We start from the raw sequence: 25,924 nt of genomic DNA on the forward strand, positions 1-25,924 counted from the left end.
ATAAGTGTGCCTTTTTTAGTGAGATTTTGGTTTGGTCGTGTACCGTGCACGGCATTTCTCTTGTCTGCCTTAATTGGCTCACCAAAGGTTGCGGAACCGGACTGTGTGCGCTATATAGGCTACCGTGGTTGCAGTTCTGCTTCAGAATCACTGGCGGTACATCACGTCAACCCGCGCACGGACTAAAAAAAAAAAAAAATTAAAAATAAATAAATAAATAAAATATTGGGAGTGCATGGCGAGAGCGCGCAGGAGCACCAAGCGCGCGTGCACAGCTGTCAGGACCAAGGACAGCGACCGCTTAGCCCGGAGCGCCCTGCGACGGAAAGTCGGCGTGATCGTCCCCCGAGTGGCTCACACGCTTCACGAGGCACTGCAGATCCCGTGGGCGAGGACGTTTTTCAGCGGAGAAAGGTGCAAGATGTTCCCTCGCCGCTTGCTTCTGAGATGATCGCGATCATTCCACCGCATTGCCGATAAATTCACAGCTTTGTCAGTGTTCTGTTCTCACTCCTTTTTGTGTGTGTGTGTGTGTGTTTGTTTTTTTTGGGCCACCCTCCCTCCCATCGCTCCCCGATCACACCACCCACACGCGTCGTGCCTGCAGAGTCGCGCTGCCGTCCAGAAGCTGCTCGAGCCGAGCCGCCTGCACCAGGGAGAGAAGTGCGCGGGCGGGGGGCTTCAGTTTGACGGTGCTGCTGGCGCAAACGATGAAGCTCTTTCTGCTGGCGGTGGTCGTCTGGTGCTCGTGCGCGCGGGCCGGCTGCGAACCGAAAATCGTCAACATCGGCGCCGTCCTCAGCCAGAAGAGGTACGAGCAGGTCTTCAAGGATGCCGTCACCCAAGCCAACCAAGTCTATGGACGGGATAAATTTAAGCTCACGGCCATCTCCGTCACGCATAAACCCAACGCCATTCAGATGGCCCTGTCCGTATGCGAGGACCTCATCTCCAGTCAGGTACGTCGTCAAAGCGACCTTATTTAGCTTAATGTCCGCTTTCTTCTGCTGAACATTATAAACGTGTGTGTGGAGGTGTTTGCCAGCAAGTCTTTAAATCAAAAGTTAGGTGGGAATCGCGACACGTTTCCTGGACTGTGCCGCGCAAGTCTTTTCTCACTCGGTCGCCATGGTGACATCAGCATCTCTTGATTGTACGTGTAGACTTTATATAGGGTTGTGCACACATCCTCACATTTTGTTAGGTTTTTTTTTTTTAATTCATTCATTCATTCATCTTCCGAGCCGCTTGATCCTCACTAGGGACGCGGGGGGTGCTGGAGCCTATCCCAGCTGTCTCCGGGCAGTAGGCGGGGGACACCCTGAATCGGTTGCCAGCCAATCGCAGGGCACACAGAGACAAACAACCATTCGCACTCACACTCACACCTAGGGACAATTCGGAGTGTTCAATCAGCCTGCCACGCATATTTTTGGAATGTGGGAGGAAACCGGAGCACCCGGAGAAAAACCACGCAGGCCCAGGGAGAACATGCAAACTCCACACAGGGAGGCCGGAGCTGGAATCGAACCCGGTACCTCTGCACTGTGAAGCCGACGTGCTAACCACTGGATACCGGGCCGCCCGTTTTTTTTTTTTTTTAATTATCCTGCTTATTCTGATTAGGGTCATAGGTTAGCTGGGTCCTACCCTATTCCATTTGTCTTCTGGTGAGAGCGTGGGTACATTTTGGACAAACATTGACATGCAAACATAGTCACACTTAAGGACGTTTGACAGCCGTTAAGGAATATACAATGTTTTTCGAATGTGGGGGAGGGAAGAAATAAGGAAGCACAAAAGAAAAATGCACAGAACAGCCGGCGCAGCCTCGATTTGAACACCCAACCTCTGAATTGTGAGCCGGATGTGCTAATCGGTCATCCACTGTGCTACCATTAAAGCGTTGTGATATGATGAAACGTGTGAGTTGGACTCGATTTTGGTCTCTCGTGGGCGGGGGGTGGGGGGGAGGAATGCAAACAAAGCAATTTTCACAGAAGCACCGTTGGGTTCATTTGGCATGCGTTCAAAATGGAACTCACTCATTTTCAGTACGGCATAATGACCCCCCCCCCCCACCCCAACCCCCCCACGCGCAGACGGGTCAGAGGCATATCTCGGATGAAGGGGCTACTGCACGTTTCCAAACGCACAGCTGCAGATCTAGTGAAGTGCAATGGAATCCAGTGAGGAGTGAAAATGGCGTTGACTATCGCAGGCCGCCTGACAGGCGGCGCACGCTCTGTATGAAAAGCGAAAGTGATAGTTGCACGCGCTCACATCACATCCACAGCGGCTCATTCTCACGTACAAGCCGTTCGGATATCAACTACTTCACGTAGATGCTGCTTTTAAATGCGTATTAAGTACAAGAGCACGTCTTCCTGCATTACAAGTGTTTTCAGAATTGGAGCAGCCGACGGATTGAACCAATGAAACGCGTTCATAAGTAATGCATAGTAAGTGCGATGCGCCTCGGAGAATTGTTCACCGCTCCGACCATATGCCCGTGTCATACGCAACATTGCTTTAAAAAACAAAAAACAAAACTGACATCGTAACACGACGTATTATTCAGATTCATGTTCATAATAATTTTGCATTTACAACAACGCCCGCAGATTGTCTGCCAGTCGAGAATCAATGAAAGTTTTAATCCTCCGTGTTTGGCTTGCGGGCGATTAGTCTCCGAGGGGGAAAGTCTGTAGCAGATGGAGGAGTAGATGCCTGCGAGCAATCCTTGGATGGTAACTCTCATTTTGGACCCAAACATGCGGGCGTCCAATAATCCACGGCCACACACACACACACACACACACACGGCCACGTTATTCCTTTTCCGTCACGATTACGGGGAATTTTCTGGAACCCGTCCATCCATTTTCTAATTAGTTTATCCTCATGCGGGTCATGGGCATGCTGGAGCCAATCCCGGTAGTAGGCGGGGTACACCCTGAACTGGTTGCCAGCCACGAGTAGACCAGGAGAGACAATGTTGTAATTGATACGTCCCACCGCTTGACGCGAAAGAATATCAGAGTGCCGCGTTGGTCCGGTGGGTGGCTCGGCGTCGTAATTTACGAGGGCAGACTCCACCTGCGTTATGAACATAACGGCCACGATGGCAGAGGGTTTGAGAGAAAGCAGATCCTCCATCCGGCATTTAAACTCGTTGCGCACAGCTTGCTTGTTAAAAAAATACTCGGCACGGTATTTGTTTTTAATGTCACTTGCGTGGAGTGTCTCCTCTACAACTCTAAATTTCTCCTTGTTCCAGAAATGTGTGCCTGCCTGTTCTTTTGCACACTGGGGCTCGACGAAACTTGTGAAAATATGCTTTTTGTAAAATAATAATAATAATAATAATAATAATGCTCTTGCGACGCGGGGGCCCAGTCTCATTCGGCTGGGTCGTCGCAGTGCGTAGAGCCGATCAGCTTCACCAGGGTCCGCCAATGACCACGGTCATGGGCCAGGTCCGCTGCATCCTCCAGGGTGAGGCCCTGGTGTTTGAGATCCTCTCTGATGACATCGAGACTTTTTGTAAAAATTTTTAAAAATTATTTTCCCCATAATAACATGCCAGTGTGTGCCTTGTTTGCCAAATTTTTGCTCTCCGTTATGGCATTGGGGTTTCTTCCTCATCGAATGTGTGTCTTTTGTCCAGCGGTAAATTACAGGCAACGTCTTGTTGCACCCATCGTGGACATATCGTGTATTTAAAATGTTTCTATAAAATATAGAGGTGCCATTTTTCAACTCTTTTGCCGTTTTTCCAAGCTGGACTAATGAATGACTACCAATCAAGCCTCCACACATAAAATCAATGAAGCCTCGCTTTAATTACACCAGAACAAACTCGAAAAGTTTGCACCAACCTGGGAAAGTGGATCTTGATTGCAAGCGACTCATGCGCCACGTGGTTTTAAAAAGAGCGGATAATAGTGAGGATCGATGTGGTTGCGCCTTCTCGGCAGCACGTCTGTACCAGCACAGATTTTGATTGGGAGGAATGTCGGCGCCATTGACTGTCGGTGCTGGACAGACCTGGGGCGCTTGTGTTTTTTGCGCCAGTAATGGGCAGCATTTTTCACAACCCCGATTTGTTCAGTGGCTATGTCAGCGCTGTTGGACAGTTGGCGTTGGTGCGGCTGGATGGATGGCCGCTGAAGTTGAGGATGAGGAGAGAGGAGCGTTGGCGAAGAGCGCTGATGCGTATTTGGAACCGTGAGTCGCCGCTTGGAATTGAAATGGATTTCCATGGGACAGGAGAAGTGAACCAATCTCTTTTTTCGTCAATGGATGCTACAGCTTCTTGTTGACTTTGAAACTTAGCTTGTAGTCGACGTGTGCACATTTTGAGCATGACGTCTCTGATCCACTGGTTAAAGGACACTTTGATTCTCTCCTCTTTCATCTCAAACTGCTTCAAACAACAAAGCGTGTGACGGAAAAGTGGTTAGGACTGCACGACTGTCCGTGTTTTATGTTATGTGTTGTGTTTATTGTTTTACTTGATGTTAACTGTTTTGTTAAGCGCTTTGTTACAGCTGCCGCTGTTGTGAAAGCGCTATATAAATCAGCATGTATTGTATTGTATTGTATTAAGCAGCCAAACGATCAATCACCACCGGCTTCTGTAAGGGACATAAACGGATTCATTCCGTTTCAAATGCTGATTCCTGTTCATTTTTTTTCCTGTTCATCCCTCCAACTTTTGTTTCGGAGTCTCAATGCAAAAGTGTTGTGTGCGTCCGCGCAGGTCTACGCCATCCTGGTGAGTCACCCGCCCCAGTCCAATGACCACCTGACTCCGACACCTGTCTCCTACACCGCAGGCTTCTACCGCATCCCCGTGGTGGGGCTCACCACTCGCATGTCTATTTACTCAGACAAGGTAGGCATATTATGCAAATGAGATCCAGGCTCTGTGGAGGGAGGACGAAAGAGAACGGACGGAGTGAAACGCAGTCAGGAAAGTCCCCCGGGAGGACTTCAAAAGCTTCCGAGATTAAATGGCCCATCACTGTCCATTAGAGGGCGGATGATTGAGTACGTTCGCGGCATGAAATTGAAAGATCTCCATCAATAATGTCTTTGACTTGAATTACATTTTTTATGAAGCACCAGACACTGACAATTAACTTATGAAACATAAATTTGTCCTCTGACACATCAAGTTTTTTTTTTTTTTAGACAGTTCGGCATGCTAGTGGGCTACTTAATACGTAACCAAGTACCCGCAGGCCCCATGTTGGTCACGCAAGGGGGAATTCAGCCTTTCTTTTGAACACTGTTCTCTTTCTAGAGTATAAAAAAAAGATTTGATTTGAGACAATGAGGTCCGGATTATGATGGATTATTTCCAGAGGAAAGAAGTGTCCTCGCATATTAGGGCCAGATTATGGACTGAAACGTGATTTAGACCCGTCTAAAGGCCAGAATACATCACCGTGTGTGGTTAAATTCCACTTCCTGATTTTTCTATGTAAACCATGACAACATGTCCTTTTGTCCCAGAGTATCCATCTGTCCTTCCTGAGGACCGTGCCCCCCTACTCGCACCAAGCGCACGTGTGGTTTGACCTGATGCGCGAGTTCAACTGGAACCACATCATCCTGATCGTGAGCGATGACCACGAGGGCCGAGCTGCTCAGAAGAGGCTGGAGACGCTCCTGGAGGAGAGAGAAACCAAGGTGAGACCGCTCGGTCTCCCCCGGCGCCCCATCCGCGTTCGACTTCTCACCTCCCCGGAGTCTGTATTGAGTCGTCGTACCCCCCCCCCCTCCCCCTTCTCTGTTACGTGGCCGACATCTCTTTCTCACCATTGTGTAAGCATTCGCTAACATTCGAGAGACATCAGCAGCGTCTAATGTTGGTCTACTTTGGACCAAAGTTGTGTTGCTCATCTTCACGTTGCTTTTCACCATCAAATATGATCCCACGTCGATCAGCATCGGGAGCCAAATAGTGGACTTTGATGTGAGGCTTTGCAAACCATCTCAGACAGAAGTCGGGGACTCTTTTTCCAGAGGAGGTCACGGGGAGGAATCATTTCTCTCGTAGGTTTTTTTTTTGTATTTATTGCAGCGCACCGGATGATTCGGGTGCTTTTTACAGAGTGCTGATGCCCGCGTTTTGCGCCCGCCTCTAAGCTGCGGATGCGGGTCGCCGAAACGCTGATCTTCCGTGAGGCAAATCTCAGATGACCTGCGATGATGCAAAAGGAAGTGAAGAAAAGCATCTTTCGCATCCGTTTAATAAGATGAAATTACCCAAGTGGATCTTTTTTTTTCTCTCTCGCTCTCTCTCATTGTGCCTCTCTGGGCCCTCTTGGCTGTAATTGCGTATCAGACTGAACCGAGTCCCGTTTTAGAGGTTTAATTAAATCAGAAGGCGAAGACGCAGCCAACGCGACGCTCTCACTTGAGGCAATTCACAGGAAGGCTGCGAAAGCTGTTGGGATGAGTGACCTGGATCAGCAGTGATTAACAGGGGGGGGGATTTTTCAACACTTTTGCTTTCATCTCACTGGATTGGGCCGCTCGGGCCTTTTAAACGATGCTACTGACATTTAAAATCATTCATTCATTCATCTTCCGTACCGCTTGATCCTCACTAGGGTCGCGGGGGGTGCTGGAGCCCATCCCAGCCGTCTCCGGGCAGTAGGCGGGGGACACCCTGAATCGGTTGCCAGCCAATCGCAGGGCACACATAGACGAACAACCATCCACGCTCACACTCACACCTAGGGACAATTTAGAGTGTTCAATCAGCCTGACATGCATTTTTTTGGAATGTGGGAGGAAACCGGAGCACCCGGAGAAAACCCACGCAGGCCCGGGGAGAACATGCAAACTCCACACAGGGAGGCCGGAGCTGGAATCGAACCCGGTACCTCTGCACTGTGAAGCCCACGTGCTAACCACTGGACTACCGGGCCGCACATTTAAAATCAGCCTCCCGGAATTCGCATCCTGCATGCAAGAGGCAAAGCGGGTGAAACTGTGATGTCATTTCACCACGCGCACATTCTGGATCTGAAAATGAAGCCGCAGGCCTCGGTGAAAATGAGAAAATACGGAATACGCTTTTCCAACTCAGTCGATTAGCATATCGCGCTATGCCGGTTTTCAAAAACAGCGAGATTTGCTTCCATGCGCGTTTTCAGACCATGGACGCCGCGCCTCCAGAACTACAACGATGTAACGAGTCGTTCGGTCGTGTTGCTAAGCAACGGAGGGGAATCCCGCGCTGCACTGCGTGTTCAAAAGCAAGATCGCGGCGGCGGTTAGCTTCCCGCGGTTCGTTGTAACGAAAGCGTTTTCACTATTTCCTGCCCGTTACCATGAAGTTGACACCGTCAAGATTGTCGGCAAAATTGGCGAATGGAAAATGAACGACGTGAAATTGGGACGTTGAAATGAGAACGTTCTGGGGTGGGGTGGGGATGTAAACGGCGAACGCTGAAAAGAGGTTTGACTGCAGCTTGCGCAACATTGGCGACGCCAACGTTGAACGAATCCTCCTGTTTGAAAACATATTTCTCCTCAATCGAATCTTAAGCTTGATTTTTAAACCAGGCCGGCATAAATTGTTTTCATATGATGTGAAATGATATTGAGTTGAACTACCGCTGCATCTCGCTATGCTCTAATTAGAAGAGGAATGTTGTTGAGAAGCACCCATGCAGTAAATTGACGCTATTTTTAGCAACGTGGCGAGCCATCAGCGAGGTCATTTAGTCACTGGGGGATCACTCACACCAGCAAAGAGGTTCCGGACACGTTGGACTTAGTCGGAGAGCAAAAGTGACTAAAAAGCAGCATGAAATATGAATGTCTGAATGTGGGAACAAAAATAGAGCACGACGGAAAAAAAAAGAAAAACTCAAAGGGAAGAAGAAAAAAAAAGGCAAACGCAATTTCTTTTCATGTGGACTACTGCTGGCGTGTTGCTAAGTGGAGCGATGCGCTTTGAGAGAAATGCTTCAGCACTCAACGACGAGGCAAATGTCATTTCTAAATCATTTATGCTGCTGCATCCCCTTGATAGAGAAAAGATTCAATATTTTAGCTCTGACATTTCATTGAATTGTCAGCGAGGTAATTTTATTGAGTTAAGTAAGTTAATTGAGTTTTGGACGTCATTTTTATTTTTTTTGTCAAAGTGACTGTGTGCGTGTGTGTGTGTGTGTGTGTGTGTGTGTGTGTGTGTGTCAAGTCAAGTCAAGTCAAGTCAACAGTATTTTAATAAGTAATTTAATTAATTTAATTAATTTAATAAGTAATTTAACATGCACAATAAACAGTAAGACAAATCGGTAATAAACAGCGGTAGAAAGCACCAAACAGTAAAATCAAGTGTGTGTGTGTGTGTGTGTATATATATATATATATATATATATATATATATATATATATATACAGTATATATATTTTTTTTTTCCCCAAAGTCCTGGTCTACGGCCGCATACTAGTCATCAGCACGCGGAACCTCTACCGCGGCCTTTCTCAGGTCAGACCCCCCCCGATGGCCCTCTTGTCGTTTCAGGCCAAGGACGTTGTGCTGTGCTCGCACTTCACACTCTGGGCAAAGTGCAGAGAGGCAGTTACGCAGAATCAGAATGTGACTAATTAGCTGGCTGCACGCGTGGAAAGCATTTTGCTGGCGTTTGCGAGATGCGACGACTGCAAGCTCACAACTTGTGCGTGAATGATTGTGTTGTTCTACTTATTTAGGAGGGTCTTTTTTTTTCTGGTCAGCATCCGGCTGTGAAGGTCGAAGTTGGGATTTTTGAAGGAGGTTTATGGACTTCAGTGTCACTTGAACACACCCCGGTTTTGTATTGGTGGGGAGCCCACTTGTCTTTTTGTGGAAAATGTTTATTGGAGTTTTGGCCTGTGTTATAATGCAGTAATAATGGTTGTTTAGTTATACAGTAACTTTTTTTTCTCTTTTTTTTTGGCGGGCAAGCCAAGTGTGAGTTCTGAGTCATGTATGTAGTTGTGTACTATCCAATTTATGAAAGAAGAGCGAAAGTGTAAGTGTGGCTTGATGGGATAAAAGCAACTCGATGAGATTGACAGAATGAATTCAGCAAGGCTAAAAACACTCGCTGCTTATTTGTTTGGGATCGGCCCGACCGCCGTCGCTGAGCAGTCTGAGATGTCTTTGCAAGCCTCACAGTGAAAGATCCCAATTGGAAGCGCAAGTGGAGATTTGTTGCAATGCTTTGCTGCCCTCCATTTTTCAACTGTTTATAATATTTTTCTGTGTCTGCATATTTTCTCTGTGCACATTACTCATCAGAATAAAAAAAGGAACTATGAAAACCTCGACCAACTGTCCTATGACAACAAGCGAGGACCTAAGGTATATTTTGCATGGTCAATGCACGCCGCCCACCAACTATCCAAACGTAGCAACTTTTAGAAAACCGGCCCAAAACAGTCACCGGCCGACCCAGAAATGCCCCCCCACCCACACCCTTGGTAGCACGTGTTTCTTTAATCTTTAATTTGAGGAATTCCCATGTCGTTGAAATGAAGAATGGTTTTTTGCTATGACAAATGTTTTCAGCAAGAAAAAAAAAGATCCGCGAGCAGCGCCCTGGCTTTCATCATTTTCATTTTCAAGTTCTAAAAGAAGGAATGCATGTCCTCTGAACTCTCACACCAAAAGTGTTTGCAAGCCTTTTTTTTCCTTTGCGGAGGACTGGCAGTGTGGAAGCGACCCGTCTCCCGGATGCTACTTCCTCCTTACTTTTCAGCAGCTATTTTTTTTTTTTTTGGTCGAGGCAAACGGTCCCGCTCACCCCCCCTTTTCACCTGTTTTTAGTTACTGGTTGCATTGACCTTTTTCTCCCCACCCCCACCCAACACATGCACGTCCTTTTTTTTGGAGCCTTGATGATCCTCAGTTTGCATGTAAAATCAAATGCAATAGGGTTCGCCCCCCCACCTTTCCCCCTTTCAAGCTTTGAATTGTTTTTTTTTTATATTCAGCCAATTCCCCCACTGGATCGCTTTTTTTTTTTTTCCCAATAAACCTTTGCCTCGAGTTCACGCGATATAATGCGCCAAACTCGAACCAAGCAGGTAAAGAGACATCCTGGTGTCTAAGGGACGGCAAGTAGCCGGCTTGACCTTTCTTCTTGCCCCGATCACAGGCAGAGAAAGTCCTCCAGTTCAGCCAGGAGACTAACTTAACGGCCCTGCTGCTCGAGGCCAAAGAACTGGAGGCCCGAGTCATCATCCTTTCCGCCAGGTGAGACGATTTTAGCTTTTTTTCTTTTCATTGGAGTGGAGCTCTGCGCTTCGGTCCTCCCGAGCCCCACGTTTTTTTTTTGCATTCGGTCGTTGTACATTCTCACTAATGCGCTTCATGTCACGGCAGCGAGGAAGACGCCGCCGCGGTGTACAAGGCCGCCCGCTTCCTCAACATGACGGGCTCGGGCTACGTGTGGCTGGTGGGCGAGCGGGAGATGTCGGGTAAAGCGCTGAGTGAGGCGCCAGACGGTACGTTCGCCGTTGAGCGGAGGCCTTGTGGCAAACGCACAAGTTAAGTCGGCCGTAACTCAAAAAGGAGGCACGCAAACAAAACGCGGCCATTGGCGAGATGAACCGTTGACGCGTCGCCCGTACATGATGTCACCAATGTGTGTCGTGTGATGGATCAGCGTTTAAACGTTTAAGCAGCCAAATGTTTAAAGGTTTAAACGCGTTGTGTTCAGTGCTCCTTATTTTCCTTCAGTTGAATTGTGCGTTTCCTGGCTATTCATTGTGCTATTCTGCCATGTTAATGTCCCGATTTCTAATGAACTATAAAGGAAGAGTTTTGCGACTGGTAGAATGGTAAGCTACAACAGCCTTTCTTGTTCTCATTGCTTCCGTTTTTTTTTTTAATCAATTATTATACTCACAACATCGTAACACTTTGTGGTCACCAACTTTGTGTCTCTCCTCCCTCCCAGTCACCTCCCACAACAGAAGCCCTTCTCAGAAATCATTTCTCCACTTTTTCTTTTCGTGTGTGTGTGAGTGTGTGTGTGTGTGTGTGTGTGTGTGTGTGCCATCATTGTCTCCACTTCCACTGCGGCTTCTTTTCGAAGTCGGTTGGACCTGGTTGCAATCGGAAAACTTAGCTGAAGTTGGATTATGATTGTTTTTGTTTGTTTTTTTTTCTAACACAAGGCTTGATTCCCTACGTTTGGAGTAACGGGAAAAGAATAAATGAAATCCAACTTCAAGGGACTCTTTAAACATGCTGTGAAAGGTCATCAGTAGCAACAAAAAAAACAACCAATATTTATGTTACCCTGCCTGATGCCGGTGGGGCAATTAGATGCTTGTACTGATGTGCCACCTTTATTCAGGATGTCTAAACTAGAGACCCTATAAGTTTTTGCCCACTTAAAGCATTGCAAAAGGATCCTTGGTAGGGCCGCTTTTTTTTTTGCAGGCCGGTGATTGTGCGTTTGTCGTTGGATCGGTCACAGGTTTGATCGGCCTGCAGCTCATCAACGGCAAGAACGAGTCGGCTCATATCAATGACGCGGTGGCGGTTGTGGCCCAGTCGGTCCAAGAGCTCTTTGAGAAGGAAAATATCACTGAGCCACCAAGAGGATGCGTGGGCAACACCAACATCTGGAAAACGGGACCTCTATTCAAAAGGTAGATTCTTATTATTATGATTATACTGTACTTCCGCTTCCAGAAAATGAACAATTTGATTGGCTCATCGTGGCCACGTGATCAGCACAAGTCTCTGACAGCGGCATATGTCGAGGGGAGGGACAGCCGCGTCCCGATTTTTCCCCCCACACGGCTTTCTATATTTCTTTCGGTTTACTTGCCACAGGGTGCTCATGTCATCGAAATACCCGGAGGGGCTCACAGGACGTGTGGAGTTCAATGACGACGGAGACAGGAAGTATGCCCACTACAGCATTCTCAACTACCAGAAGAGTCGACTCATTCAAGTGGGCGTTTATAATGGGACGCAGGTAAATTGACAGCCGCCACAAAGGTGCACGGGGATTCATTTTAAGAAGATTGAGAGATGTCTTTTCGACAGTGTTGTGTATAGGACAATATTAATTAATCGCTTGTGTCCACCGGAGTGGTCGCAACAGCAGAGGATGTGCGGTGGTGCCACGCCCACTAAGTCATTGGCTGAGAACATGAATAATAACGGGACAAAAAAATCAAAAATGATTGGATACTTATTCCCAACGTTAAGGTCTTCTCATCAGCACCCACCCGTGAAACTGGAACTGCGTCTGTGTGTATGGTCTCCCCCGCAGGTGGTCATGAACAATCAGCGTAAGATTATCTGGCCCGGCGGGGAGACGGAAAAACCACAAGGCTTCCAGATGTCGACTCGATTGAAGGTAAGGCGGCTTCACAATCGACACGCTGACGTGCCGTTCACGTCTGCGCTTATCTTCCCCCCCCCCCCCCGTGAGACGGCGCGCGGCGAGATTATGAAGCCGCTCCACCACCGTAAGGGCGTCAGCAACGCATGAGACGTTTCTTTTCCACAAAAGCTTCACGCGACGTTTCTGGGACATCCGTTTTTCCGTCGCTGTTCGCCGGTCCCGCAAGATTGGAAACCGCCGAAGCAATGTGATCAACAGATTTCTGTCCTATTTGTTTGTAGATAGTGACAATACACCAGGAGCCATTTGTTTACGTGAAACCCACAATGCCGGACGGAACGTGCAAGGAGGAAATGACATTAAATGGAGTCTTAATTAAAAAGGTTATCTGCACTGGGCCCAATGAGACCATCCCAGGTAACACATCAGGGACGTTTATGTCAACGTGCTTTTAACGCACATATACGCCTACTGGAGATGCATACATATATATGCAGTAGGTATCTATATATGTATGCATGTAGCCGAGTGTGCCATTGAGAGTGTGTGATGATTGGGCTGCTGTAAGTGTGCGTCGTGTGCTCAGAGTGACTGCGCGCAAGCATGAAGTTCGCATAAGGAGAAGCTGATGCATTTGTCCAGTCGACGTGCGCCGGATAAGGACTTCACCTGACCAAAAGATCCCCCCCCCCGCGGTGGATTTTAACTTGCAACCTTTTCTGGTTTGGTTACAGGACGCCCAATCGTGCCGCAGTGTTGTTATGGATTCTGCATTGATCTGCTGATCAAGCTGGCTATGACCATGAACTTTACCTACGAGGTTCATCTGGTGGCTGATGGGAAATTCGGAACGCAGGAGCGGGTTGGTGTTTCTATGAACGCACAAACGTTGCACGCTACTTGCCATATTTTTCTCTGTAAATTTTGGAACCGGTCATTTCACTATTGGCCACTAAATATGAATTCCCTTGTTAAGTTTGGAACGGCATAAATTGAAAAGAACAAAACAAAAAGTATGACGGCGCAGCCTAATTATTCATTCATTCATTCATTCATCTTCTGAGCCGCTTGATCCTCACTAGGGTCGCGGGGGGTGCTGGAGCACATCCCAGCTGTCTTCGGGCAGCAGGCGGGGGACACCCCGAACTGGTTGTCAGCCAATCACAGGGCACACAGAGACGAACAACCATCCACACTCACACTCACACCTAGGGACAATTTAGAGCGTTCAATCAGCCTGCCATGCATGTTTTTGGAATGTGGGAGGAAACCGGAGCACCCGGAGAAAACCCACGCAGGCCCAGGGAGAACATGCAAACTCCACACAGGGAGGCCGGAGCTGGAATCGAACCCGGTACCACTGCACTGTGAAGCCAACGTGCTAAGCACTGGACTACCGGGCCGCCCGCAGCCTAATTAATTTTATTTTTTTTAATTGATTGACTGCTATCCTCGTTAATCCTGCTTTTCGCACCGACAGAAAGTGACGGCTCTCGCTTCGGTTTGTTTTAAATCTTTGGCCATGACTATTGATGCATATTGTGAGATGATCATTTCTCAACTTTTTGCTCCATCTCCACTTGTCCCTTGCATGCAAATAAATCCTGACAATTTATGACACGACTGCTTCTGCAAGCTAAGAGTTTTTTTTTCTGGACTTAAATAAACATAATCATGTTGATGGGGCTCCAGGTGAACAACAGTAACAAGAAAGAATGGAATGGCATGATGGGAGAGCTCCTGGGGGGCCTGGCTGACATGATTGTTGCCCCGCTGACGATAAACAACGAACGAGCCCAGTACATTGAGTTCTCCAAACCCTTCAAATATCAAGGTCTCACGATTCTCGTGAAAAAGGTCAGTTGCGGAGACATTTTTTTTTGGGGCCGCACTTGAATTATGATGTCATCCTATGTATCATGAACCAGTTGCGATGTGTGTTTTTCAGGAAATCCCTCGCAGTACACTGGACTCGTTCATGCAGCCGTTTCAAAGTACTCTGTGGCTGCTGGTGGGTCTTTCGGTACATGTGGTGGCGGTGATGCTTTACCTACTAGACCGGTTCAGGTACACGGGGAACCTGCGTGGGAGGACGGGGGGTGGGGGGTGGGGGTGCACTCCTAATCCCGAGCAATCTTCCTCTCAGTTTGAATGAGAAGACAGACAGAGGAGAAGATTGACTCCTCCAACCATCCCACCGCTACGTGTCTGTGTGTCCTTCTTTGTCCGTTTTTTTTCCCCTTCCGTTTGTCTTTCTGGCTTTGCTCGCTCACGTTGAGTTCCTTCCCTTGCCCTCAGGTCGCCACGGTTTTCTCAGGCCGTCTGCATCTCACGCAACCCAAACTTTGTTTTTTGTTTTTTTCCTGCAGCCCCTTTGGAAGATTTAAAGTCAACAGTGAAGAAGAAGAGGAAGATGCCCTCACCTTGTCATCTGCCATGTGGTTCTCCTGGGGAGTGCTTCTGAACTCTGGAATTGGAGAAGGTGACATGACACACCGAAACAATTTGGTTGAATGTGATTGCTGATATTGTGATTTAAAAAAAATAATTTTTTTTGGGGGGGGGGGGGGGGGGGGGGCTGGCGAACAGTAGCTCACAAGTCCTAGATGTCAAGCTATTAAAAAGCGTCTCGTCTTTCTTTGCTCTTTGAGCAATTTGACATGCTCCAGATGCGGCGCCTCTCGTTTGAAGACGACATCGTAATGGATTACATAGAAAAAAAAGAAAAAAGCTTTTTGATACTGTCTTGTAATGATTTTATTCCTTTTGTCTTTCTGCATATTCACTGGATTTCGTGTCTTCTATATCTTATCCTTTTTTTTTTTTTTTTGCCAGCTCTGCCTCGGTCGTACACAGCATCGCCACTTCGGTCTCCTATTTTAACAACAATGACGAGTTTTTTTTTAATATTTGACCCGCAGGTGCACCACGCAGCTTTTCAGCGAGAATTCTTGGTATGGTGTGGGCTGGCTTTGCCATGATCATTGTGGCTTCCTATACTGCCAACTTGGCTGCTTTCCTGGTGCTGGACCGGCCTGAGGAGCGCATCACCGGCATCAATGACCCAAGGGTACGTCATTCAAACTCAAAGATGGAAGCATTGATGAAATATTTTTTTTTTGGAAAAACGGGAGGAAACGGCTTGGGTTGATTCCGATTTTCTTGACAAATTTCCGTTATTATTATTATTATTATTTTTTTTTTTGGAAAATCACCAAATTTTAGTTTCTTAAAAAATGAATTGGGCTTTCTTTGGTGTAGTGGAATTGCTACAACGGAGAAGAAGAATTAATATTATTTTTTTTTTTAACAGCAAAATGAGTGACTTGCAAATAAACGCCAATGCCAAAGTCATTTTTTTTTTTGCACAAGTGAAACAGTCGTGCTCTTTGGCTGCGGTTGTTGTCGCTCCGTGACCTGCTGCCGAATCTTCTCTTCAGCTCAGAAACCCATCGGACAAGTTCATCTACGCCACGGTGAAGCAAAGCTCCGTGGACATCTACTTCCGGCGGCAGGTGGAGCTTAGCACCATGTACCGCCACATGGAAAAGCACAACTATGAGAGTGCCGCCGAGGCCATCCAGGCAGTGCGTGACAAGTGAGTCTCAGCCAGGCCGCGCTGACCGCAAGCGTGTCGTCTGGCTGCTCAACCTGTCAAGCGCAAAGTCAATGCTGCCCGGGTCACGTCAGGGGATTTTGGGAGGGGGGGGGGGGGGACACATGGACCCGTGGTGGATCAGATGGAGGCCGTAGGACTTACTACAGTCATCTGTCTGATCCGGGCCCATGGCTCAGCAGAGAGCGGCTGGGTGGGGGCGGACCGAACAACCGCGGAGGCGGAGCTAACACTGAGCGAAGGAGCACCTTTTTTCAGGTTGTACCCAGACGAACATCTTTGTGATGGGGAAGGCGTCCTTACCCATCCGGAATTGGATTACATTTGGGCCGTAGGCAACGGTACTGATTACCGGTAAAGGCTGAATGGCACGCAGGATGTGGTGCACGAGAGAGAGCGAGAGAGAGGGGGGGGGCCGCCGAGCGTCAATGTGTATGTAGATCATTGTACTGTTGCACCGTAACCCCTCCTTCCACTCCTCCTCCTTGGCCCTCCTTCCACCTTCCTCCTTCCTCCTCCTGCCCCCCCCCAACCCCCCTCCCCAACAGCAAGCTGCATGCTTTCATCTGGGACTCTGCGGTGCTGGAGTTTGAAGCCTCGCAGAAGTGCGACCTGGTGACCACGGGAGAGCTGTTTTTCCGTTCGGGCTTTGGCATAGGCATGCGCAAGGACAGCCCCTGGAAACAGAATGTGTCCCTGGCCATTCTCAGGTCTGTCCCAGCCGAAGGTGCATTATTCGTCCGATTTTGATTTTTGTCCGTTTCTTATCCCTATGATTTGGCATCGGCCGTTTTTTTTTTTTTTTTTTTAAGCCATCGCCTGATGTCCCATCTCTCTATTTAGCTCCCCTTCCAGCCTTCACTGTCTGTCTGTCTGTGGCCGGTCTCGGTGTCTGTCTCACAAGTTGCGATCAGGGTAGAAGCGACTGTGGCACCCCTCCGTATTTGCTCCGGTGCTTTAACTTTGTCACCTCTCTCCCCACCACCTCTGACCCCTTGCAGTTCTCATGAGAACGGCTTCATGGAAGACCTAGATAAAACCTGGGTGAGATACCAGGAGTGTGACTCGAGGAGCAATGCCCCAGCCACACTCACCTTTGAAAACATGGCAGGTATGGTCCTTAGGAGGGTGGAAGGGAAAAAAAAAAAAGCGTTAAAAGTGATTGGACAAAAACTGCAGTGGTAAGTGACTGTAGCCCTTTTTTTGTCCAATACCTTTACCCCAAATCTTTTTCTTAGTGTTGTCGTGGGTCGCGCATACAGTCTCTCTCGCGCTGTGGCTTCGTGGTCGTAAACGATGGCAACGTGTGGTTTTCAGTCGTCGGTGGGAGCCGATTGAAAAGAGGCGTGGCCACCACTGGGCATGACGTGCCCGGTGGCATAAGCGTGCCTTTCGAAGATGGACAGCTCAGTCTTTTTGCCCTCTTGCTCCCTCTGCACAGGAGTCTTCATGCTTGTGGCTGGTGGCATAGCGGCAGGGATCTTCCTCATCTTCATCGAAATAGCCTACAAGCGCCATAAAGACGCCCGCAGGAAGCAGATGCAGCTCGCCTTTGCGGCCGTTAACGTTTGGAGGAAGAACCTGCAGGTAGGAACGATTTCCTTTTTTTCCGAAACGGGGTGAAGAAGAGGCCCATAGGGGTCAATGTGCGATGATGAGAATGTAAATATGTGGAAACCTCATACACGAAAATATTCAACTCTGAATCCCGCCCAGAGCCAGCGACTCTACCTGCAACAGTTCATCTAAAATACAAGTCGTGTGTAACTCGGTACCTGCCTGTCCGCATCATCATTCACTTTCCAGATAATTGCACAAAAGTCTTTATGACCCTTTAACAGACTGGGCATCTTCATTAAAATAGTCTATTTTCGCTTGCGTGCGGTAATTTCTTTCAAGTCAGATAATGCAAACATTCAAAAAAAAATAAAATACAATTTCCAGCCCGTAAAAGCAATTCCAGTTAGTTTGTCGTGCAATTCCACGATATTATCATTGATTCTTCACTTTCCCGGCACAATCGGAGATCTTGAAGATGTTGCTGGAGGCCCAGGCAAGCAGCAGAAAATAATGAAAAGCCAACTTGAGAGACTTTAAGATAAAATGTTGACAATCGCTGAGACTAGAATCCGATTTTTAAAACCTCTCGAAAGGGCCGCCCGTTTTCCCTTCCTTCCTATGGTTTCGCTCCCCAAGCGCAGGGTCGGGGTAGTGCAGTGAAACTCCTCGTAACTTTGACTCTGTGACGCGAGCCTTGCACAATATCTGTACACTGTATGATCCTGAACTCAGTGAAAAAGGTACAGTAGACGATCCCAAGTGCCTTTCAGCAAGCCGACGTCTTCCTAAAAGTGTCCGCCAGCCATCTTGCTAACGACTGTTGTTGTGAGTGTCCTGACGTGAACGTGGCGTTATGTGTATGTGCACAGCGGACGATTGCATGCTGGGTTGAATGTGGGCCGGGGTACGAGGCTGTGTGTGTGGGGGGAGGGGGGGGGGGGTTGCATCACGGAGAAAGGAGAGGGGGCTAGATTCACGTCGACGACGATCACATCGATTTTTCTGCGAGACTAAACAAAGATGCCTGGAGCGCGCTCGTCGTTGCTCATGAAGCATCAGCAGCAATCTTCACTGCGCCATCAACCGCGATAATGAGAGTGCTCGTGCGGGCCGAGCGATGAGGGTGCTGATCCAATATGTCCCGTGCCGGATGTTATTCGTACTGTTTGGGGTGCGCTGATATGATTAGCTCATTTTGACAGATGCAAAATGACAACTTGGGGTATGTAGGACACGAAACCATCATGAGGGAAAAATCATTGCAGTGTATGTGCGCCCCGCCTCCTCCCTCCCCTCAGTGCAGCGACCATGAAGTCCCGCAAATCCCATTGCGGGCAAAAGTTGTCATCCGTATATGACGCCAAGCTGCATTCACATGAACGGGGAATTGGAAATCTGGAGCTCATCAAAATTAGTTTCACGTCGATTCAATGACCTTTTACTCTCTGAAAGCCGTCTTGGTCACGATACGCCGCCGATGCATCAATTATGCTCGATTGACCTTTCGTCCTTTCGGCTGACCTTTTGAGTCTGGATACGGCTATATATTTAAAAATGTTGCTTTCCACTGGAATGGTTATTTTCATTCTTTGTCGTCATCGCGATGCTCAGCCCAGCAATCGAACCCGCTAAAAATGAGCCTTTCAAATATTTCCCCTTCAATTATTAGTCGGATGTGCACCGTCTGAACCGACCCGTCGTTTTAAAAGAAGTGATTCAAGAAACCTGTCATGTGATCTGAGTTGATGATGTTGAAGCTCCACTTTCTCTGGAGAAACAACCATCTCCCGGTCTGGTAACAAAACATCGGGTTGAAAAAAGTCACTCGGGAATTGATTCGTCTTCCTTCCTTCCCGAGGGAGGACGACGTTTTGTAGGCGCTTGGTGTTTCCCCCCACACGTTGATGTTAAATGCTAACAATGCTAACAAAAGCTGTCATCTTCCAACAGGAGAGTCATGTTATTCTTAATTAAAATGCACGCCACGCAGTGCGCCAATCACTCCTTCTGCCAGCTTTCATCACGGCCAACCTTGCCCCCGCCACCTGATGGCATGTCGTCAGGCGGCCCAGAGGAACGCGCCGGAAGGCGCAAACGTTACCCTTAAAATAAGTGTGGACACGTGACCCCGATGAAAAGGAGGCACTGCGGGGCCAAGCGCTGCCGATTTGGAATTTGTCATGCTGTTTTGTTTTGGTCTTTTATTTCTGCTCCGTTTTTGCCATTTTCTTCTTCTTTTTTTTTCCATCCGACCACGAAATGTCCCGGCGTGATGAAATTCACCCCACGCTGCCCTGCCGCTTCCCCCCCACGCCCCTCTACTTTTGACCTCTCACTCATTCTTTACTTTAGTCCTGCTAATGCTTTCTTTTCAGTATAAAGTGTGAAAAGTATTTTTCTTTCACGCATTAAGCCGACTTCTTCGGTGTATCATTCGCATCCGGAGTCTGCTTTTCAAATCTTTCGTCCCATTTCATTCCCTGACGTGTGGGGTGAATTTCCATTATACCCTCTGCGGTATAATGACTTTAAGTGGGCTTGAGTTATAATTGCAGCTGTATCCCTCTTCCATATGCATTTCAGCCCGGCCCCCACCCCGCTAACCAATTGCAGCTTGACGTTTTTTTTGATATCTTGCCTGGCTTTGAATGTGGATGTTTGCTTTGCTAGTGGCTTTTATTTCTTCGGGCATTTTCCCCTTTTTCCCCCGATCCTTTTGGCTTATGCATAAGGATATGTCTGCGTAATGACAATCAAGTGGATGGACATTTATTTTATTTTTCTTTTCTCCCCCTCCTATGCAGCCATCTTCCTCTCTAGAGACTCAGGATGTAAGAATACTTTAATGAGTTCTTACATGCACACCCACACCGAAATTGTTGAGTTGAGAGTAGCGGCGGGGCACTCTGGCGGTGACGCATACGCAGTCAAAGTTCGGAAATAGGATGCATGTGGAAATGTTGGCAAAGTCAAGTCGAACTTATTTGGCATATCGTGGCGCTCTTCCTAGTCTTAATGGGCGGCGTTGTTGTTGAAGAAAGGTAGTCGGAAGCGTAAAGAGTGCGCTCGGGCACCACATATTTGGGATAGATGAATGAGTGAAACATGCTCTCACAGCCACTGACATCTTGACAATCCCATCAGTCATTCGAATGCATTTCTAGGAGCCCGACGATCGGACTACCGCGACATCTTTGCCGTTGCCTGTGTGACAGCTTGCATCAAATTTATGAGTGCCCTCATATCATACGGTTAAACCCACTCTCACGCCCTAAACGCTCTCTATCTCCCTCTTTGCTGATTTTTTTTTTTTTTTGCTCCCATCTAAGTCAAGCACGCCACTTGACATCAGTGATTGGAATGGCTGGGGAACGGGAGAGCCAAGTGAAAGCGAGGCGATCTCCCCCAGGCATAGAGCATGAATAATCTTTCTACATATATTTATTTTAGGATAGAAAAAGTGGTAGAGCAGAGCCCGACCCCAAAAAGAAAGCCTCTTTTAGGTCCATCAGTACCACCCTGGCCTCCAGCATCAAGAGACGTAGGTCCTCCAAAGACACGGTAAGGAGACCAAGAAGCGACACCCTCCCTTGTTTCTTCCTCCTTCTCTATTTTCTTCTCCTCTGTCCGCTCTGCCCACATCTCCATGACGCGATCATGAGGGCGAAACCATCCTCCACTCATCCACATCCACGGGGCTCAACTGTCTCTACCACGTGTCTGTCAGTTCAGCATTCCAGCCATCATCAAACATCTATAGCGCCTCCGCAGGCTGGAGGGCTTCAGTACAAGTCAGGTCAGGCCGTGAGCGAGACTTAACGAGAGGCGAAGCGGCGCTTTCGATCAGAAGCGGGAATCTTTGTCCACAAGTGGGAGGGTGATTTCAAAATAAAATATATCAAGAATTGTTTTTATTTTTATTTTTTTTAAAAAGCTGCCAGTGGTGCTTTGTCTTGGGCTGCTGGTTTGGATGTGGAATCTGCCAAATGTTTGGTCCTTGGACATGTTGCGATGCGTGTCGTGTAAATCAATTGTCCTGTGTGTGTGTGTGTGTGTGTTTTAAGTGTTTGTGATTAGTGAGTCATTTTTGCGGCTTTATATTTTGTGTATTCACTTTTCTTTGCACTGGTCCTGCACTTGGTCTGTTTTGTTCTTTTTTTTTGGTCAAAAGCATGTCCTGCTGTCCTTTTTTTTTTTTTTTTAATCTAATTTTATTTCCAAGGTGGTTATTTGACAGCCAGGCCTGCTGAGAAGAAAACTTAACAAGGTTTCAAACTGATCCAGGTGTCTATTTCAGGATTACTTGGTGGATTTATTTGTATTGATATGCAAATCAATTATTTTCTTTGTCATATTTTGCTGTCATGATTATTGTTTCTTTTTCAGTGTCCTTCTCGTGAACTGTCAGTGATCTTTTCAGGGTATTTGCAGGTGGTGAAGACTTCTTTTTTTGGGGGGGGGGGGGGGTTTCGGGGCCCTTTGTTGAATCTCGTGTCCCACTTTCTCTTGTGTTAAGTGTCATTTTTATTGTCCTTATTTAAAAAAAAAATTACCTTTACTCTCCCTTCCTGAGGTTCGGCGGTAGAGTTGAAGAGAAGAAGAAAGGGATTCTTTCTGCTTTATTTTTCATTTCGGTTTCGGGGGGGGAGGTCTACGTGGAAAAGCTGAAAGTGAAACAGCATTTAGTGTTTACACACAAGATGGAACTGAAATATTTGCCATCCTCAGTCTTTGACCTTTATTTTTTGATTTTATATCAATGTTCTTTTTTTACCTTGAATGGATATCAATGGACTTTAGTGTCAGTGTCCCTCACCCACATGCCACACTGCTCCTCTTCTCCCTCTACAAGCATGCCAACTGTCGTAGATGTAGTGGCAGTAGAAAACGGTGTCGTAGCCTCTAGTTGTGCCGTGTGGTGAGCAGCTCCATCGTAGCTCTTTTCATGTGGTCCGTTTTAAACGATCGGGTTGCCTGCCTGTGCTGTTTCGAATGCGCTGCCGCTCCACTTGACCCCGGTAGAGGTCGCTGTTAGCGGGCCGATGAAGGAGTTGGAAGTCACGAGCGGGAATTTGAAGGTCATGCTAATGAGGAGCATCCATTCTTGAAGATAAGACCGCATCTCTGGTGTGGATGTCGCTTTCGGATGGGCGACTGTATTGGGGCTTAACTAAAAACAAACAAAAAAAATTAAATGTGGAAAAGTACTCGGCATGCTGCGATGATATCGGTCTGGAAATTTCGACCTTGACTTCATCAAATATAGGCTTTTTAAAAAATATATATTTTTGTTTTTAGTTACGCCCCAATCCTCATTCATATTTCCGTATTTGGCTCCCAAGTTTTAACCGATAAACAAAACCATTCGGAAATTCAAGAGCACCATGTATAAAAGAACGTAATGCTGACGAGACAAATTTTGTTTTCCAGAATTATTTACTTATGATTAGATTGTTCAATCAGGCTTGCGGTTTGGGGGGAGGTGGGGTGTCAACGCTGAAAAATGCAACCTGCGATTATTAGACCACATTCTCAAGGCAAAAATCAATCAAGCAAAATCGCCGTTACCATAGCAACTAGGAACCTGCATGTCATCCAAAGTCTCTCTGCCCCCTCTCTAATTTACTCCACTCTGCTTGAGATGAACTGTACAGAGCAGCCCCAACAGCGCTTTGAAATCAAGCCAAAATGCAGCTTTTTCTCTTCGTGGGCAAGACGGGAGGTACAAAAAACTGCACGGAGAAGAGTGAGGAAGAAAAATCATCCTTTGGAAGGAAAGACATGATTTTCTTGGCTCAGGCAGAGCATCTGCTCCCAATGACCCGCCTCAAGCAAGACATTGCGAACCAAACCAATCAGCCTGAGAGGGGGTTACGATCCCTCTCTTCTGCCGTATTTGAGTGCTTTTAAAACTAAATGTGGTGACCATGAGACCACAACTCCACAAGAAGCTTCTTTTTAAACTTTTTTTTTTTCCAACAAGAAATAACGCCCTTGTCTGTTCTCTTTTTCTCTCCATCTCTGCAGCAGTACCCACCAACTGACATCACGGGACAACTCAATTTGTCCGACCCCTCCGTCAGCACCGTGGTGTAGGGAGCATGACCCCCCCCCCTTGCCCCCCCCCCTCCACCTCCAGAACCCTCACCATCCCCCACCCCTCCTCCCCGCCCCCCCAGCTGAAGGAAAGAGGAAACAAGAACAGGAAGGTGACACGAGGAGAGCGGTCTCGCGCGTCCTTTCCCCGCCGACCGACGGAGCTTGTGGAGGAGCTGAAGACGTGGCTCAAAACTCTCAACTTGCACCTTTTTGAACAGTCAGGATTACCTGACCTTTTTCCAGGTAGATGTTTGTGGGCTCCCCGAGCATGCACGGAGCCATCCGAATCACATTTACCATTTTCCCATATATATACTATTACTTCGCATCGTCATCTTTTCTGTCATTTAGCCGACTTAGTTACTGACTTAAATCTTTTGCTGTTGATTTCCAATTTTCTTAATTAATCTGCCTCATCGCTTTCTGCCGTGCCGTTTCGTCACAAATGAATAAGCCACTTTTAATACCAGTACTGTAACATATCACTTCCAAGTAGAGCCTATTAAACACTGTAATAGTTCATTGGGGGTGAGGGAGGGGGGGAGGGGGGTTGTTTTTGGGGCACAATCCTGCAATATTTACTGTAAGCTTCTTTTGAGGAATTGTCGGCGTGACCTTTAGACAAAATAGTTTTGTGTTATTTAAGTCATTGGGAAGCACTCCTAAAGAGCCTAATGATCAGTACGGTATCTGATTAATCACTAGAGCATGTGTGTGTGTGTGTGTGTGTGTGTATGATCTACTATTGAATGCCGCTGGCCATGTAATACTCATGTCAACAGTTATCGTTGAGATTCTTTGGAAACGGCGCCTGTCCCCTCGAGTTTTCCACTCAAAAGCCAAATGCGTGTTGTCCGATGATATGCCGACGACATTTCTTAAATTACAAATCACTGGAGCTTTTTAAACACTTTCGAGAAGAAGAAAAGCATTTATTTTGTCGCCTGAGGAAACTGCCAAGTGCTATTTGTTACGCTGGAAGCCATGTCACGTTTTGGGACTGCCCTCTGTCTTCCTCTCTCCTGCCGCGGTCTCTCTCTCTTTTCCGGTTTCGAAAGGGTTGCATCAAAAGGCCGAGTTTTTCAGCCAACCAGCACTCAATCTTTGGTGGAAAAAAACCTTCCTCGAGGCACAGGTTGTTGCCTGGGGATTTTTTTTTTTTTTTTTCCACCAAGGAGCCTGAGTGAATTTGAAGCCTTGCGAAGCTTGCGAGCAAGCGTTGGTTGGATGCAAAAACGGGCCTTTTCCCAAGTTTCTGGAGCTGAGAAACGACTGCCTTCCCGGTGTTGAGCACCACATAGCACTTTACGCCTGAGAGGGCGTTTCCAAACTGTAAAAAAAAAAATTGCTATGACATCAAGACGGATGTTTCTTAATTATTCTTACATCATTATGGTTGTCGTTATTTTGCACTGTTAGACACGAGCGAAATTGATTTGACTTCAAATGATGTTGAAACATTTTTGCACAATCACATGGTGCCAAACGTGCCGTATTCCTTTTGAACAATTTGCTCTGGCCTGCATGCTGACATGTTATTACCGCTGCCATCGTATTTCAATTTTGTTTTTTTTTTTTCATCTAGACTTGCATTGTTATTGTGGAAGCGCTTCGATCAAAGGAAATGGAATTAATAGCGTTTGTTTTCAAGTGCATAAGGATTTGGGGAAACTGTATAATAATAATAATAATACATTTTATTTATAAGCGCCTTTCAAGACACCCAAGGACACTTTACAATAACAAAAAACACAAAACAAAAAAAAAACGGGTTGAGCAGCGGCAGCCAAAACGCGCCAGCGTTCACTCAACCCCAAGGTCAGAAAGAAACCACAGCGTGCTTGTGTTATGATCGCCGCTGAGAATGTCTTTTACTTATTCGGTCACATACACGCATTGTACTTTACGGGCATGCACACGAGCTTAGTATACAGCGGCATCGCTTTGATTTCTTAAGGAATTGAAACATTTTGTTAACAAGACTGTAAATAAAATTGTACTTGCAAGTCCCCAAATCATGTTTTCAAATGATTCATCACCTGCATCTACAAATAAGTTTCATTATTCAGCCATCCGTGGTCTGCCTTTTATCCTGTTCGGGAAGCCAGTCCCATGTAACTTTTCGCACGAGGTGGAGTAGTAGTAGTTTTCAGATGCAAAGAAATGAGTCAACACTGGTAGAAGATCATCAGAAAGCTCTGCAGAAGCATGATAGCGATCCGGAACATTTCGAGTAGCCATGTTGGAGGACGGAGACGTCTGA

The 25,924-nt window shown here is 47.1% G+C and overlaps 1 protein-coding gene across 16 annotated transcripts; it reads left to right on the forward strand.

Moving 5' to 3' along the window:
- Positions 1 to 213: 213 nt before the first annotated feature.
- Positions 214 to 25,676, forward strand: LOC127591165 (glutamate receptor ionotropic, NMDA 1). Of its 16 annotated transcripts, none has more exons than XM_052050991.1 (23): positions 214 to 414; positions 608 to 959; positions 4,766 to 4,900; positions 5,524 to 5,700; positions 9,317 to 9,379; positions 10,176 to 10,273; positions 10,403 to 10,524; positions 11,505 to 11,679; positions 11,867 to 12,011; positions 12,312 to 12,398; positions 12,668 to 12,812; positions 13,118 to 13,248; positions 14,079 to 14,243; positions 14,335 to 14,453; positions 14,756 to 14,868; positions 15,308 to 15,456; positions 15,827 to 15,984; positions 16,551 to 16,712; positions 17,004 to 17,113; positions 17,444 to 17,589; positions 20,367 to 20,393; positions 21,013 to 21,123; positions 23,590 to 25,676. In XM_052050991.1, exons 1-23 carry the CDS (start codon positions 236 to 238, stop codon positions 23,656 to 23,658), a joined length of 3,138 nt encoding a protein of 1,045 aa, XP_051906951.1. In that variant the 5' UTR covers positions 214 to 235; the 3' UTR covers positions 23,659 to 25,676. The 16 variants fall into 16 exon arrangements, 15 of the variants coding, with proteins under 15 accessions (XP_051906951.1, XP_051906952.1, XP_051906954.1 ...); XM_052050992.1 differs by having other exon boundaries at positions 23,593 to 25,676; XM_052050993.1 differs by having other exon boundaries at positions 215 to 414; positions 12,668 to 12,803; positions 13,121 to 13,248.
- Positions 25,677 to 25,924: the final 248 nt, after the last annotated feature.

This window comes from Hippocampus zosterae, chromosome 18 (assembly GCF_025434085.1).
Source record: "Hippocampus zosterae strain Florida chromosome 18, ASM2543408v3, whole genome shotgun sequence".
Taxonomy (NCBI): Eukaryota; Metazoa; Chordata; class Actinopteri; order Syngnathiformes; family Syngnathidae; genus Hippocampus; species Hippocampus zosterae.